At 43.6% G+C, this 13,110-nt stretch overlaps 1 protein-coding gene across 11 annotated transcripts in view; it reads left to right on the forward strand.

The window, feature by feature from the left end:
* RABGAP1L (RAB GTPase activating protein 1 like) overlaps positions 1-13,110 on the forward strand; it is a 753,436-nt gene that overhangs the window by 736,141 nt on the left and 4,185 nt on the right. For all 11 annotated transcript variants that reach the window (XM_060644898.3, XM_060644899.3, XM_060644901.3 and 8 more), the window contains 3 exons: positions 3,444-3,548; positions 6,337-6,420; positions 9,558-9,629. In XM_060644898.3, the coding sequence (XP_060500881.1) occupies positions 3,444-3,548; positions 6,337-6,420; positions 9,558-9,629 (261 nt within the window). The remainder of the gene's footprint in view (positions 1-3,443; positions 3,549-6,336; positions 6,421-9,557; positions 9,630-13,110) is intronic.

Genomic DNA, 13,110 nt, shown 5'->3' on the forward strand with positions numbered 1-13,110 from the left:
CGCACAGAGAAAGCCCAAGACCCGCCCCCCCTTCACCTGCTTCACCCCGTACTTTTCCATTCTCACTTTTATCCAAATCCAATCTCTTCATTAAAATAGCAAAACCTGGGCAGACATTAAACAAACACGAAAGCAGATTGTATTCAAGACAATATGTAAAGCAAACAAGCACTAATTTGGTAATTAGGTGTTCTTTAAAATAAATTATTCCTGGGGCTCCAGGGTGGCTCAGTCGGTTGAGTGTCCGACTTCGGCTCAGATCATGATCTCAAGGCTCGTGAGTTCTAGCCCCGCGTCGGGCTCTGTGCTGACAGCTCAGAGCCTGGAACCTGCTTCATATCCTGGGTCTCCCTCTCTCTCTCTGCCCCTCTCCTCATGCTGTCTCTCTCTGTTTCTCAAAAATAAGTAAACATTAAAAATAATTTTTTTTAATAAATAAGTAAATAAATTATTCCTTACCCGTGTCATTTTAGTGCCGGCTTTGGGCACCCTGGACACCTGGGCTCTTCATTTTCTCTCTGACACAGCTTTCTGTTTTGACAACTTGCCCTCCATCAGGCTCTTGAAATATGGACTCCTCAGCGATTAACGGTGTAGAAAGATACAACATCTCCATTTCAGTTTCAGTCGCTGCCTGCCTTCAAGCCCTTCCTGTCATTTCTTGTTCCCAGGGAACAAACAGAAGAGACATACCCAGTAGAAGACCATGCCTAGTCCTTCTAAACAGAGCAAGTTCCGTGTTAGACCAGAAGATCAATGTAATGAGTGGCAAAGTCTTTTGTTTTGTTTTAAATTGGACAGCTGGCTTGGCTAGTTCGTTGAGAAATCAGGTCTGGAAGATCCTCATCCCTGATGTGAGAGCTGAACCTTTTGGTCAGGTTATTGGTGGACTTGTGATTAAATCACAAGTCCTCTCTTATGTAGGTCGTAGAAGCCTTAGGTAGCAAGTAGAAGTCTCCACATCAATAAGGCATTATAAGATGTGGGCAAGTGATTAGAAGACTTAATAGTGACAATAATCTTAACAAATTATGGTGAAGGTTTTACAGTTTGAGTTCAAAGATAGAATTTGAGTATCTGTTTAGTATTACGTTCCTTGAGATTCATTTAACATTCAGGATGACTTCTACTCAAGTATAGAAGTAGGCCGTACAAGGTATAGAGGTATAGAAGTAGGCCATACAAAGACCCAGAAGACTGCTTGTGGAAGGAGAACCAAGTTTTTTCAGATATAGTCCTTTCCTGATGAGCAGCAGAATCTCTCTGACTTTACTATTTAACATAGAGGAGAGACTCTGGATGAAGCTTCCTGGAGAATTCTAGCACTCCTCTCACATGGGACCCGCAGCAATTTCTGCAGATGTTGGAAATGTTCCTTTAATGTTCCAAAACTATAAAATTAAATGTCTAGGTATGGTGTACAGTTTAAGAACCTTAAATGTCCAGATAGCATTAACTATTCGGAAATTTACAAAAGGCTAAACATTGGGGGTGAATCTCTTTAAGAAACCAAACTTAGAATAACATTCACTTTAGAGTGTCATGATGTATATTTTCTTCACAAAATGGAAATTGCTGGGGCTACCGGAAGAGGATCCTTCTTTAGTAGGAGGGCTCTTGCTCAGAAATTCTGGGGTAGAACTTGAGCCAGTGGGTTGAAGTTATAGGGAGCTAGATCTTGGTTAGATTTTTAAGAACATGAAAATGGCCTGTATGGCTGTTCTTCATTCGCTGCTCTGTGACCCTCCATCAGAGACTTGGGGGAGGCGCTCCCTGCTTTGACTACAGTCATCTGGCTGGCTGCTCTAGAATTCGCTGTTTTGAATTTCTATAATCTACATGAGATCTCTTATAATTTATGAAGACTTAACTTGCAGCATGTATTTTGCCCACCTCTAATTTTAGGATGTTCTTTCGCTGTGTAGATTTCCTCTATAAAATCCAATGTTATCAGAACAAGTTTTAAAGTCTTTAAAAGGGATTCTTTCACCTCAGCTACCCAATAGATGCAAATTATCTGAACACCGAACTGTAACCGTTAGAATATGGGGACATCAGGAACTGGAAGACAGAACAGAGAAGCTGGAATGCCAGGACCCAGCAGACGGTGCTGGCCTGGCCATCTGGACGTGTGGGCGATACGGTGAAACACAGACACAAGGCCACCTGGCCAGTTTTCACAACTACTTGGATAATGTTTTGCTGTTGTCAGCCAGGGATGGCTTCTTCAAATAGCTGCTTCTCCTCTGCATCTGCGGTTTCCTCTACTGAACTCATCCTGTGGCCCTCCGCCACCTCCACTCCACACAGTAGCTTCAGCAGTGACTTGAGCGCCACATCCTTTCACTCACCAAATACTTCCGGAGCCCCTCCCCTACCTGGGGCTGGCCTTGGTGCTGAGGAAACAGCCAGGAGCGAAAGAGACGCGGTTCCTGCCTTCCAGGGCTGAAAGTCTGGTGGGCAGTACAAAGAAATCATACATGCATCTTGTCATTACAGATTGTGCTAAGTGCGATCAAGGGAAATTGGAGAGATTTGAGCAGAGGAACTGATTTAGATGGGGGGTGAGAAGCTGATTGAGATGAGGATGAGTGGGGCAGGGCTCAGGCCTCGCTTTACTGCAGATGTGAACTTGGAGCTGAGACCTCAAGGGTGAGGGGAGGGTCCAGAGTATGCAGTAGGCACATGTCAACTAAGTTCAATGCACGCACAGTGCTTTCCTGGCTAACTGGACTCTGTATCCAAGTTGAAACCAGAGTATTGTCTCGGAGCTTTTCTTGGCCATTCTAGAAACATGGTCTTTTCCGTTTGCATTCCTGGTCCATACATCGTTTTTCCTCATGGCTATCTCTGTCATGGGTTTTTGGTCTTAATTTCTCCTTGCTGTACTCACTGTCCTGTGGGAGTAGCCTCGTGAACCATTTTACCTCCGCCGGTCTTCGAATTTTCTCACCTAACTGTTGTCCATGGATCAGCCCCGTCTCCTCTCTGAGCTCACCCCCAACCCCCTTGCACTAACAGCCAGAAGCTTCCATAGGAGGTTCCATCCAGTCCATCTACATAGTCTCAGAGCGGGTGCTGTTGTGACATCTGGAAACGTGCAAGAAGCGTTTAGAACGTGCCTGCACTTTGGTGCCATCCAACTCAGAATTCAGATCATGGCTCTGATATTAGATGTCTGCCCCAGTCAGGTTATTTGCTCCCTCCAGACTTCCCTGTCATTATCTGTAAGATAATTCTTGCTGTGAGGATCAGAGATAGCGTGTGCCAAGCGCCTGCTGTATCGTTGGCATTCAGTGAGAGCAGCCACCCCCGGGTGAGCTAGGAGGGGAGAAATGGCTTTTGGTAGTGACGCAACAGTTGTAACTAGAGATTAGGTTCGGAGGAAGTATCCGCACGCTTCCTTCACCTTCTTTACCAGTGTGATGTGCTCTGATTTGCAGGCAGAAGACAAGGCGGATGTGTTGAATAAGGAGCTCCTCCTGACCAAACAGAGGCTGGTGGAGGCTGAAGAGGAGAAGAGGAAGCAAGAGGAAGAGACTGCGCAGGTAAAAGGCAGAGGTGGGCTGTTTCTTTACCCAGGAGGATCGGCCCGTGGAGCTGATGAATACAATAAGCAGGAAGTAAAATGACACTGACTCTAAATCAAGGGCCACCTTGAAGCAGTACATGTGAGTAGCGTGGGTCTCGACATTTCTTTTGAAGGGCGCTAGAAGACGAGGCCGCGTTTCTACCCTCCAACAGCTCTTAGGAATCTGCCTTGACTCAGATGTCTAGCAAGAGTGTTAAGCTTCCTCTAAGTTTAGTAACTTGGAATTGCGATCCAAGAGCCTTGACGAATCCGCGAAGTTTGTGTCGTGTCTCCAAGGTAATTGACTTCAGCAGTATTTTAGGAGGATTATGAAGCGGAAAGCCCACAGAGATCTCTGCTGCAAGCTGTCTCAGTCAGTCACGCCCGATTTTCCTGATTCATGCCTTAGAAGAACGTTCCTGGCAGAGCTCTCAACCCTTACTCCCGGGGGGAATAGAAAAAGCAGCTCTTTGGGAACCAGCCTTGTTGTTAGCACCCTCCAGTCATCGTACGAGTTGTGAGGCTGTTCAGCTGCAAGATGCCACCGTGGCAAAGGCGTTCCACATAAGTGACAGGAGGGGCCTCTCCACCCAAAGAGTTGAGGCTTCAGGCTTCCCTAAGAAAGAGCAGGCCCGCTTCACCAATGTCCTCTGTCTGTCAGTCCCAGCCAGGCGGGATTAACTCACTTATTTTAATGAGTTTCATTCTAAGACATCAATAACACTAAATATAAAACAGAACATAAAGCGTTTCAAAGACCTGCATCCAAGCAGAAGAAATCCACTTAAGTTTCTGATGAATGGATGCATCCTTTAGCACCTTCCAGGGTTTATAAAAAGTGTTTCATGATTTTTTTTTTTTTAATGATGAAATGACTCTTGGCATTTAGTGTGGACCAAGATTTTTTTCCCACTCAAAAATTTTCAGGAGCTGATCATCCAGTTTGAACTAGGCGTTTTGATGGGTTTTGTGTTTTTCTTTACCTCCTGCCTTTTGGGGGCCCAATTCAGTACTTTGGGTAAAGAATGAAGCTATTGGCAAATTAATTATTCTTTTAAGTTTATTTATTTATTTTGAGAGAGAGAGCAGGAGGGGCAGAGAGAGAGAGAATCCTAAGCAGGCTCCACATTGTCAGTGCAGAGCCCGAAGTGGGGCTTGAACTCATAAACTATGCGATTGTGACCTGAGCCAAGATTAGAAGTTGGATACTTAACTGACTGAGCCATCCAGGCTCCCCTGCAAATTAATTAGTTTAATCCATACTTCTTCACTCTCCTTGGTGTGTGTGTGTGTGTGTGTGTGTGTGTGTGTGTGTGTGCATATATCCTGTGTTAATCATTATAGTGCCTTTGTGAGATAGCGATTATGCTCTTCGTGTGTCAGATAAGGAAACCATAGTTTTGAGAATTAAGTGACACTTGCTCAAAGCCCCTCAGCTTTCTAAGTCTGTCCTAAAGTCAGTGGGGCCTTACTATAGGAGGGGAGGAGGGTGTGACTTACATCCTTAAATTATGTAAGACAGAGAACAGAGACGAATACAAACAACTAAGTTTGAATCAATATAACCCAGAAATTGCTTTTAGAATTTAAGAACATAGCAAACATGAAGAAATCTGGAAAGCATCCGACAATAAGGAGTCCAGTTATAAATCACAATCATGTGCGAATTAGCAAATACGGAGCACACCCCATTCATAACTGGGAGGCTGCCAAACAGAATTTATTCTGTTATGTGCTTAAAGATTAACCCAGAGTGTTTTGTGTTTGGTTGTTTGGCCAACACCTGGGAAGAACTGAATGCTTCCTTTTTGTCTGGTGGCATGTGTGCTTTTTCACTACCTCCCTTCCCCGACCCTAGAATCCCAGAGCTGCTGGGCTACAAAAATAAGTGTGGTTTTCAGTTTAGCACCCAGAGTCGAGCATTTCTGCAACTGTAGTAAGTACCCGCATTGTGTGTCAAGCTAGCTCCTTCTGCAGTCACTGTTCAGTCCCTGAACCTCCTGACCTCAAGAGCTCTTACCTTCATCCAGGTTTCTCTGACTCCAGCCTCAAAAACTTCCTGTTGCGACCTTCAGAGAGACAACAGTAGTGATAGGAGGGGGCTGGGAATGGAAAGGCCCAAAATGCTGCTTCAGTAATTTCTTTTTTTTTTTAATTTTTTTTTAATGTTTATTTTTGAGAGAGAGAGACAGAGTGCTAGTGGGGAAGGGCTAGAGAGAGAGAGAGAGAGAGAGAGAGAGAGAGATGGCGGGGGAGACACAGAATCCAAAGCAGGTTCCACCTCTGAGCTGTCAGCACAGACCCCGACGTGGAGCTCGAACTCACAAACCGTGAGCTCATGACCTGAGCTGAAGTCGCTCGCTCAACTGACTGAGCCACCCAGGTGCCCTTCAGTAATTTCTTACCTAGCAGTAAGATTATGCGCAACGTTGCCCTGATGTTTTGTTTTAGACTCTTCATAAGAATAAAGATAGCTTCAGAAGGGACACTTATTTAATAATATATTTATAAAGTAAGTGATAAGCAGCTCTATGATGGGCTCATAGGGCTCATATGTCTTACACATTACAGGAAAGAAATATTTCTGCATCTCTGGACATGATTAGGCTTTTCAAATGCTCGAGAAATAGCTTCAGAGAGGAAAATTTATCTAGTTGTAGTTGTTAACGTTGGCATTGACCAGACCGGGCCGACTTAAGTATAGGTGTTTGTGGAAATTGATGAGGACTTTGAGTCTTGATGTTTTGCATCCTCCCTCTCTCTAGCTGAAAGAAGTCTTTCGGAAACAGCTGGAGAAGGCAGAATATGAAATAAAGAAGACCACTGCGATCATCGCTGAGTATAAGCAGGTAGTGTGCTACTGTGGCTCATGTTGCTATAAAAGTGATTATTCTTATTGTTTCTCTTTGGGTAAAAAAACATTTTTTTGTTTTTAGAGTTTCCAGAATAGTGACTACGTACATTCATTACACTGGGTGGCTTACTTTCTCCGCTGAAATAGACAGTGAGAGGACATGCTTGCTGATAACATGATACCGAACAGAACAATCTGTTGGCTGTTTACGATGTTTGGTAGATTCAGAGGAACAGGAAACTGGATTATTACCATTGGGATCCCGTCTCTGCCCTACTCAGAAGATGATTTCAAATAGACCTCCCCAGTAACATTTGCCTTTTTGCAGAGGACTAAGGTTTAGCGATTCCTCATCCCACACGGCTCTGTGGCCTTACCCAACCGTGGCCAATGCTAGCAGGAGACATTCTGTTGGGAACCTTTGATCTCTTAGTGGAGGGTTTGCTCTCCTTGAGGATGCATCTGGCCCTGACCCCATCGCCAGAATGCTTCCAGAAAGCCCTCTTTCCAGCTTGCGTAGTATCATCTCGTGCCTGCTGCTCATGCCTAGCACACGGCAAGGACTCCACATTGCCGAGAAAGCCTCGAGTGGACTGCTGAAGTTCCAGTGTTCCAGAATCAAGGCACCGTATTGTGCCACCTCCTCAGCTTAAGAATTTCTCTGGGGTCTCTTGCCTCATATGGGAGTTTGAAGTCTGATTCTTACTCTTCTTTATTAACATGTGTTTTTCTGCTTAGAAATGAAATTTCTGTTCCTCATGGAAAATTGAGAAAGTGTAGAAACGCACAAAGAAACCCTCCCCCCTTAACCTTACCAATTAGAAATAATCACTGTAATATACTGAATATGCATTGCTGCTATGTAAATAAAAATGTGAGTTATGTCATCCATGCTGATATTTGCGACCAGTGCACTTCATATATTATGAACGTCTTTTCAGAAGGGTTCTTCTCCTTTGTGGAAGATTATTTAGAAATAAGGCTTCAGAGCTGTCTTACTCTCTTTTATGATAATCAATATATGTTTATTTAATGTCTGCTATCTGAGAGGCTTGATTCTTTGGGGGAATAAAAGAGGAGTTAATTCAATTTCTCCCCTTTAGACGCTGCTCTTGTAACAGGGAGATAACACCTGTGCACAAATAAGAGAAAAGGGAACTTACTGACCATGGGAAATAAAACCCTTCCTGGAGGAGGGTTGATTTGAGCGGTGCTTCGAAGGCGAGGCAAGATTTGGGTGTGCGGAGGCAGAGGAGGAAAGAAATGGGGAACAGAGAACACACGCAAAGCCACAGAGATAGGTTAGCGAACAGAAATAGTCTTGTTTTGTCAAGAGTGTCAAGTACAGAAAAGAAGTAAAGGTGAGTTGGGTCCCAGTTCAAGGACGGTTCTTCAGTTAGACTGAGGAGCTTGGATTTTATTCTGTTTATAGTAGGAATGTTTGAGCAAGAAAGTGGCATGATGGGGGAAATACTGGTGGCACTAATCTGTCCCAGTGAGAAATGTGAAACCAATGGGGAGTCCCACAAGCAAAGATACGGACCAGTAAGAGGCTAACAGCAGAGGCCAGGTGAGAAAATACAGGGCCCTGAACTAAAATAAGTAGTAATGAAAATGGAGAAGAGGAATGTAGTCATTTCTTGCGAGACCAGGGAAAACACTGATCCCTAGATTTTCCAATTGGATAACTAGGAGAAGGGATGGGTAGACATTAGCCAATACGAGGAACATTAAAGACCATGTGCTATGGAACTTGCCATCACTGCAAATGGGTTTTTTCCATCCCCACATTAGGCCATGGGTGGCCGCCATATGTAGCACTCTTCAAAATAGTAATCTTTGGGACTGTTCTCGAATATTATCTGGCAGGCACTACCAGTCATGTAAAGGCAACGGACCCATCTGTCTGAAGATAATTAGGACATGAAACATAATCCAAAAGCATTCTATAGTTGGAATTGGCTATTATTGTCCTTATTATGGAATCTTCGGGGTTATTTGAAAGGGTTTCTGGTTTGCCAAAATTACTGAGGAGACTGCTTCTTTTTCACATCAGCCGATACAGCCCTGGTCATCATTTACAGGCTGAGAGCTGGAGAAATCAGAAACTGAACGCAACCAGCAGGCCCTGCTCTCTAGAGCCATTTTTTGAGTAGACTGGGATTTTTAAAAAAATATCTGTTTTGATAATAGAAGTAGATCTTTTACGTTTTTAGTTCAAGTTGCACTTTAAAATTTGACATCCCCTAACGTTTTTTACTCCATTTTTTCAAAAATAAAAGATTCATATGTTACTCAAGGAATTTGAACTTCTAGTATTTTTTTTTAAGCAAATGGCTTGTTTGTTTGTCTGGTTGGTTTTAGCTTTGAAAGCACTGATTTCTACCTGTTCCTAGTACTTCTTGTTAGCACCTTCTTTCAGAATCAGTAATGATCAGATTTTCTTTAATGAGCACTTACTATAGGCCAGGTGCTATACTGAATCCTTTACGTACATTTTTTTCCCCATTGATTATCACAGCACGGCACTTAGTATTGAGGAGAGAACTGAAGCTTAGATTCGTGAGTTTGCCCAAGGAAATTACTAGAGCTGGACCTCAGGCTTTTTATTTCACTCCATGTTGCCAAACCACGAGATCAGAATTTTAGTCTTTATTAATTTCTGGTCATTTTAACTGTTTTATCCCCTCTGCCACGTTTTAGGGAAACTCTGGTAATTGAAAACAGAGACTCTCTGTGTGACTGTAGACACGAGCAGTTTCTGGTCCAGCATTCTTTTCATCAGATTTCCAGAATGGTACCTTGCACAGAACTGACACTCAGCAAAGATGCCATAGGTTGATTCCAAAATAGGACAGGAATCCACTGGAACTAGTCACAGATTTGGCTAGTGACAGAAATCAAAATACCCCACGTGTTTTTCCTCTAATTAAGACTAAGATAGGCTTTACACACAGAACACTGTCAGGCTTTCTGATGCGCATTGCATTTGTGGGGCTGTTCTTTTGCTCAATCTCTTTAGCATCATCCGAGAAGCGAGAGTAATTCATATGAGTTGATAAACAGTCATGTGCCCGTGCTGTGCAAGAGTCGGTCTACTTTCCAGTAAAGAAACTCTTTTCTTTTCTTCAGATCTGCTCCCAGTTAAGTACCAGACTGGAGAAACAGCAAACAGCCAGCAAGGAGGAGCTGGAAGTGGTAAAGGTGAGGAAGAATGAAACAGATCTCTGGTATTTCTTCCAAATTCACACAGTCTTTAGTCAGTCCCGGATAGGACGATCCCAGCCCGTGAAGATGCCCCACGGGCAGGACAGTTTGTGAGACATCACACCCACCCTGCCCCTCTCGTTGTTTCAAAGGATTTAGGAATTGTGGGAAGCAGGATCTGTCTCCGACTGGGGCGCGATCCTCTTCCCAGCCAGCAGAAAGGTTGCATCCCCATAAATCTTAGGGCTTGTCAGAGGCAGGTGGTAAGGACTTTAGCCTTGTCCCAAGAGGCCCCTGAGCATTCTGGGACAGTAGACACCTGGGAGGCCTCTGCAGCCTGCATCCCACCTGTGCCTGAATCGATGTGGCTTCGGGGTGCAACCCAGGAGGATCATCCCATTGCTCTCCACCAGTTTTTTAGAGGGTTGTTTTTAAAGAAAACCAATGGCATTTCTTTATATACTGCCCCCTGGCGGTAAAACTCCTTTTGTTGATTATGTGAAAATAGCAATCGCTTATTCCATAGAAACCACAGTAAACCACGTGAATTGGTCTTCTTAAGAGGCAGTGTGGGCACACCCAGCTCTTGTGATCTGTGTTACAGAAACCTGACAGAGTTCTCTTTGAATATATTCGGGTTTCATGCTAGTGAATAAATGCATTCATTTAACAACTTGGACAAGTTATTTACCTCTCGAAGCTTTATTTTGTATCCTGTAAAACAGACATAACATTACCTGCCTCATCAGGTTATTTTGCAGATTAAATAAGATAACATATACAAAGTGCTTAGCTTAGTAGTTGGCATACAATAGATACATATTTTTATAAGTTTATAACCTGAAAACCTGAGACATGAGAACTGAAATATGAACCTTGTTCTGACTTTGTATTCCAAACGTGTTTTTTTCTTAAACATTCTGAGATTATTAGTGACTATAAAGCTGGTCATCTCCCCGCCCAAACCCTAGAATTCGGGGCTCATACCTTTGCTCTCTGGTCCACCTTTACCCCTCTTCGTACTTAGCCTTTATCATTCTTTTTACACTGACCGACACTCAGTTGATGAAGTGCCTTGGCATAAAAGGGTTCACCATCCTGAACTAAAATCTTTGTGGAAATAGAAATGAAATGGATTTACGTGGATACTCGAGGTTTTATTGAGCATCCAACTATGTGCACAGCTATTAGACTTCTATTGTTTTATGGAAATTATGTATAACAGGAAGCTTAGAATTTTCCTGCAGGAGCAAGTTATACATATGCCCATGAAACCTTTAGGAAATAGTTCAAAAGCATGTAAGTCAGCGTTGAGTTGGATGACAATCCGGGTTGTAGAGAAAGCAAAATCATAAGAACTACAGACCAGAGATGACTTTATGGAGGAGGTTGGACTGAAGCAGGATGGGTAGAATTCTGTTAGAAGGATTTTAAAAAGACATTCTGGGGGCACCTGGGTGGCTCAGTCGGTTAAACATCCAACTTTGGCTCAGGTCATGATCTCATGGTTCACAGGTTCAAGCCCTGTATCGGGCTCTGTGCTGACAGATCAGAGCCTGGAGCCTGCTTTGGATTCTGTGTCTCCCTGTCTCTCTGCCCCTTCCCTGCTTGCATTGCCTCTCTCTCTCTCTCTCTCTCTCTCTCTCTCTCTCTCTCACACACACACACACACAAATATATAAACATTAAAAATTAAAAAAAATTTTTTTAATGACATTCTGGAAAAAACTGTTATTGAAGACCCAGAAATTGGAATGAGCATTTTGGTATTTCATCAAGGAGACTGTGTGATTAGCATATGTACGAAGGAATAGAGGGAAATACTGGATAAGGAGGTAGGGTTATCTAATGAGAGGCCATGATATTCGGGAAGAGGAATTTGAACTTGTTTTAGCTGAATAAAGAATAACTAACACCTATTAAACACTTACTGTGTGTACTGTTCCAAGGATTTCCCCATTTAATCCTCACAGCTTCTGAGAAGGTAGATACTATTATATCTTCTTTTTAATGATTTACCATGTCTTGTTTTTATTGATGATTACTCAAATAGGTAATTCATGATCTCAAGGTCACTTAGCCGGTAAACAGTAATGCCAGGATTTGAACCCAGGGAGTGGGACTCTACTCTCCACACCCTTAGTCATTTCCATACTACATCCTGTTTCATCAGAGCTACTTCCTTTTCATTTCGTTTGGCGCGATGCTGCAGCTTTTGATTTTTCCATCCTCCCATGAAACCGTTCCCCCTTCAGATAATCCTCTACTCTGTGATCAGAATGAGCATTCCCCAGTGTATATTTGACTCTCTCTCTGCATCAGTTTAGACTTAGATTGGCCACATATAGGAAACCCAAATCAACATTGGCTTAAACATAGAAGATGTTGATTCTCTCATGTAAAAATAAGTCTAGGGCTAGAAAGATCCGTGGTTTCATCAGCAGTCCAAGCTCATCAGTTATTAGTGACCCACATCCACAGCATTAGCGACCTTCCATCCTCACGGTGACCTAAAAGTCAAACCTGTCAACTGGAGTTTCTTCCATCACACCCACATTCCATGGTAGAATGTTAGGCTGGAAGGAGATGCGACGGGACGGTACGAGGGCCCAGCTCCAGCAGGGTGAGCTCTAAGTAGCTTCCTTAAGCTCCCTACCACACTTCCTTCCGCTCACATATCAGAACTTAATTTCATGGGCACACCTTGCCTCAGGGGAGTCTGGGAAATGGCACCTTGTAACTGGGCAAACTGCCAGCCCAAATAAAATCAGGAGTTCTGTTATCAGGGAAGAAGGGGAGCGCTGCGTCAGGCTCACCGCTGGCAGCGCGGGAGACGGATCTGGTGGGAACCTGCAGTCTCTACCACAGCTTTGTACTCAGCGTGTTCGCCTGACTGCAGCGTCATGAGGCTCATTGGTCTCTCTCCAACAGATAGCACAGGATAGAGTGAGTGAATGCATTTTCTGTAGGATAAAAGCAGGATTCGATAGCATTACATCTAAGGACCGTTACATCATGGCCGTGGAGAACCCTTCTCACTTCCTGCCTCTCCCTTTTGCACCATTTACTCCCGCTCGAGCCATCTCAGGCTCCCTGCGGTCCTGTGAAGGGCCGGTGTCTCTGCACACAGTGTTCTCCCTGCTGAAATGTCCTCCTCCCTCAGTTCAGCCTAATAACACTGCTTACCCAGCTTGGTAAACTTTTCATCATTTAAGATCAAAAGCCACCACTTTAACATTTTATTTGGTCAACAATAAATATATATAACAAATACTTGCTGTGTGCCTATTTAGTGCCAGTAGCGGGCTGATTATCCTCAAAAGGTTCTTGAGAGTTACAAATATCTTTTAAGTGACTAATGAATATTAATCAGGTAGGAATCTGAAGAGTGCTTTAAGGATGGGAGAAGAAAGAAATCAGTGGGGGCTGAGAAGGTGACTTTTAGGGATTCAGGCCTGGGATGGGGAGAGCTTGGACA

The sequence above is a fragment of the Panthera onca genome, chromosome F1 (assembly GCF_046562875.1).
Source record: "Panthera onca isolate mPanOnc1 chromosome F1, mPanOnc1 haplotype 2, whole genome shotgun sequence".
NCBI lineage: Eukaryota > Metazoa > Chordata > Mammalia > Carnivora > Felidae > Panthera > Panthera onca.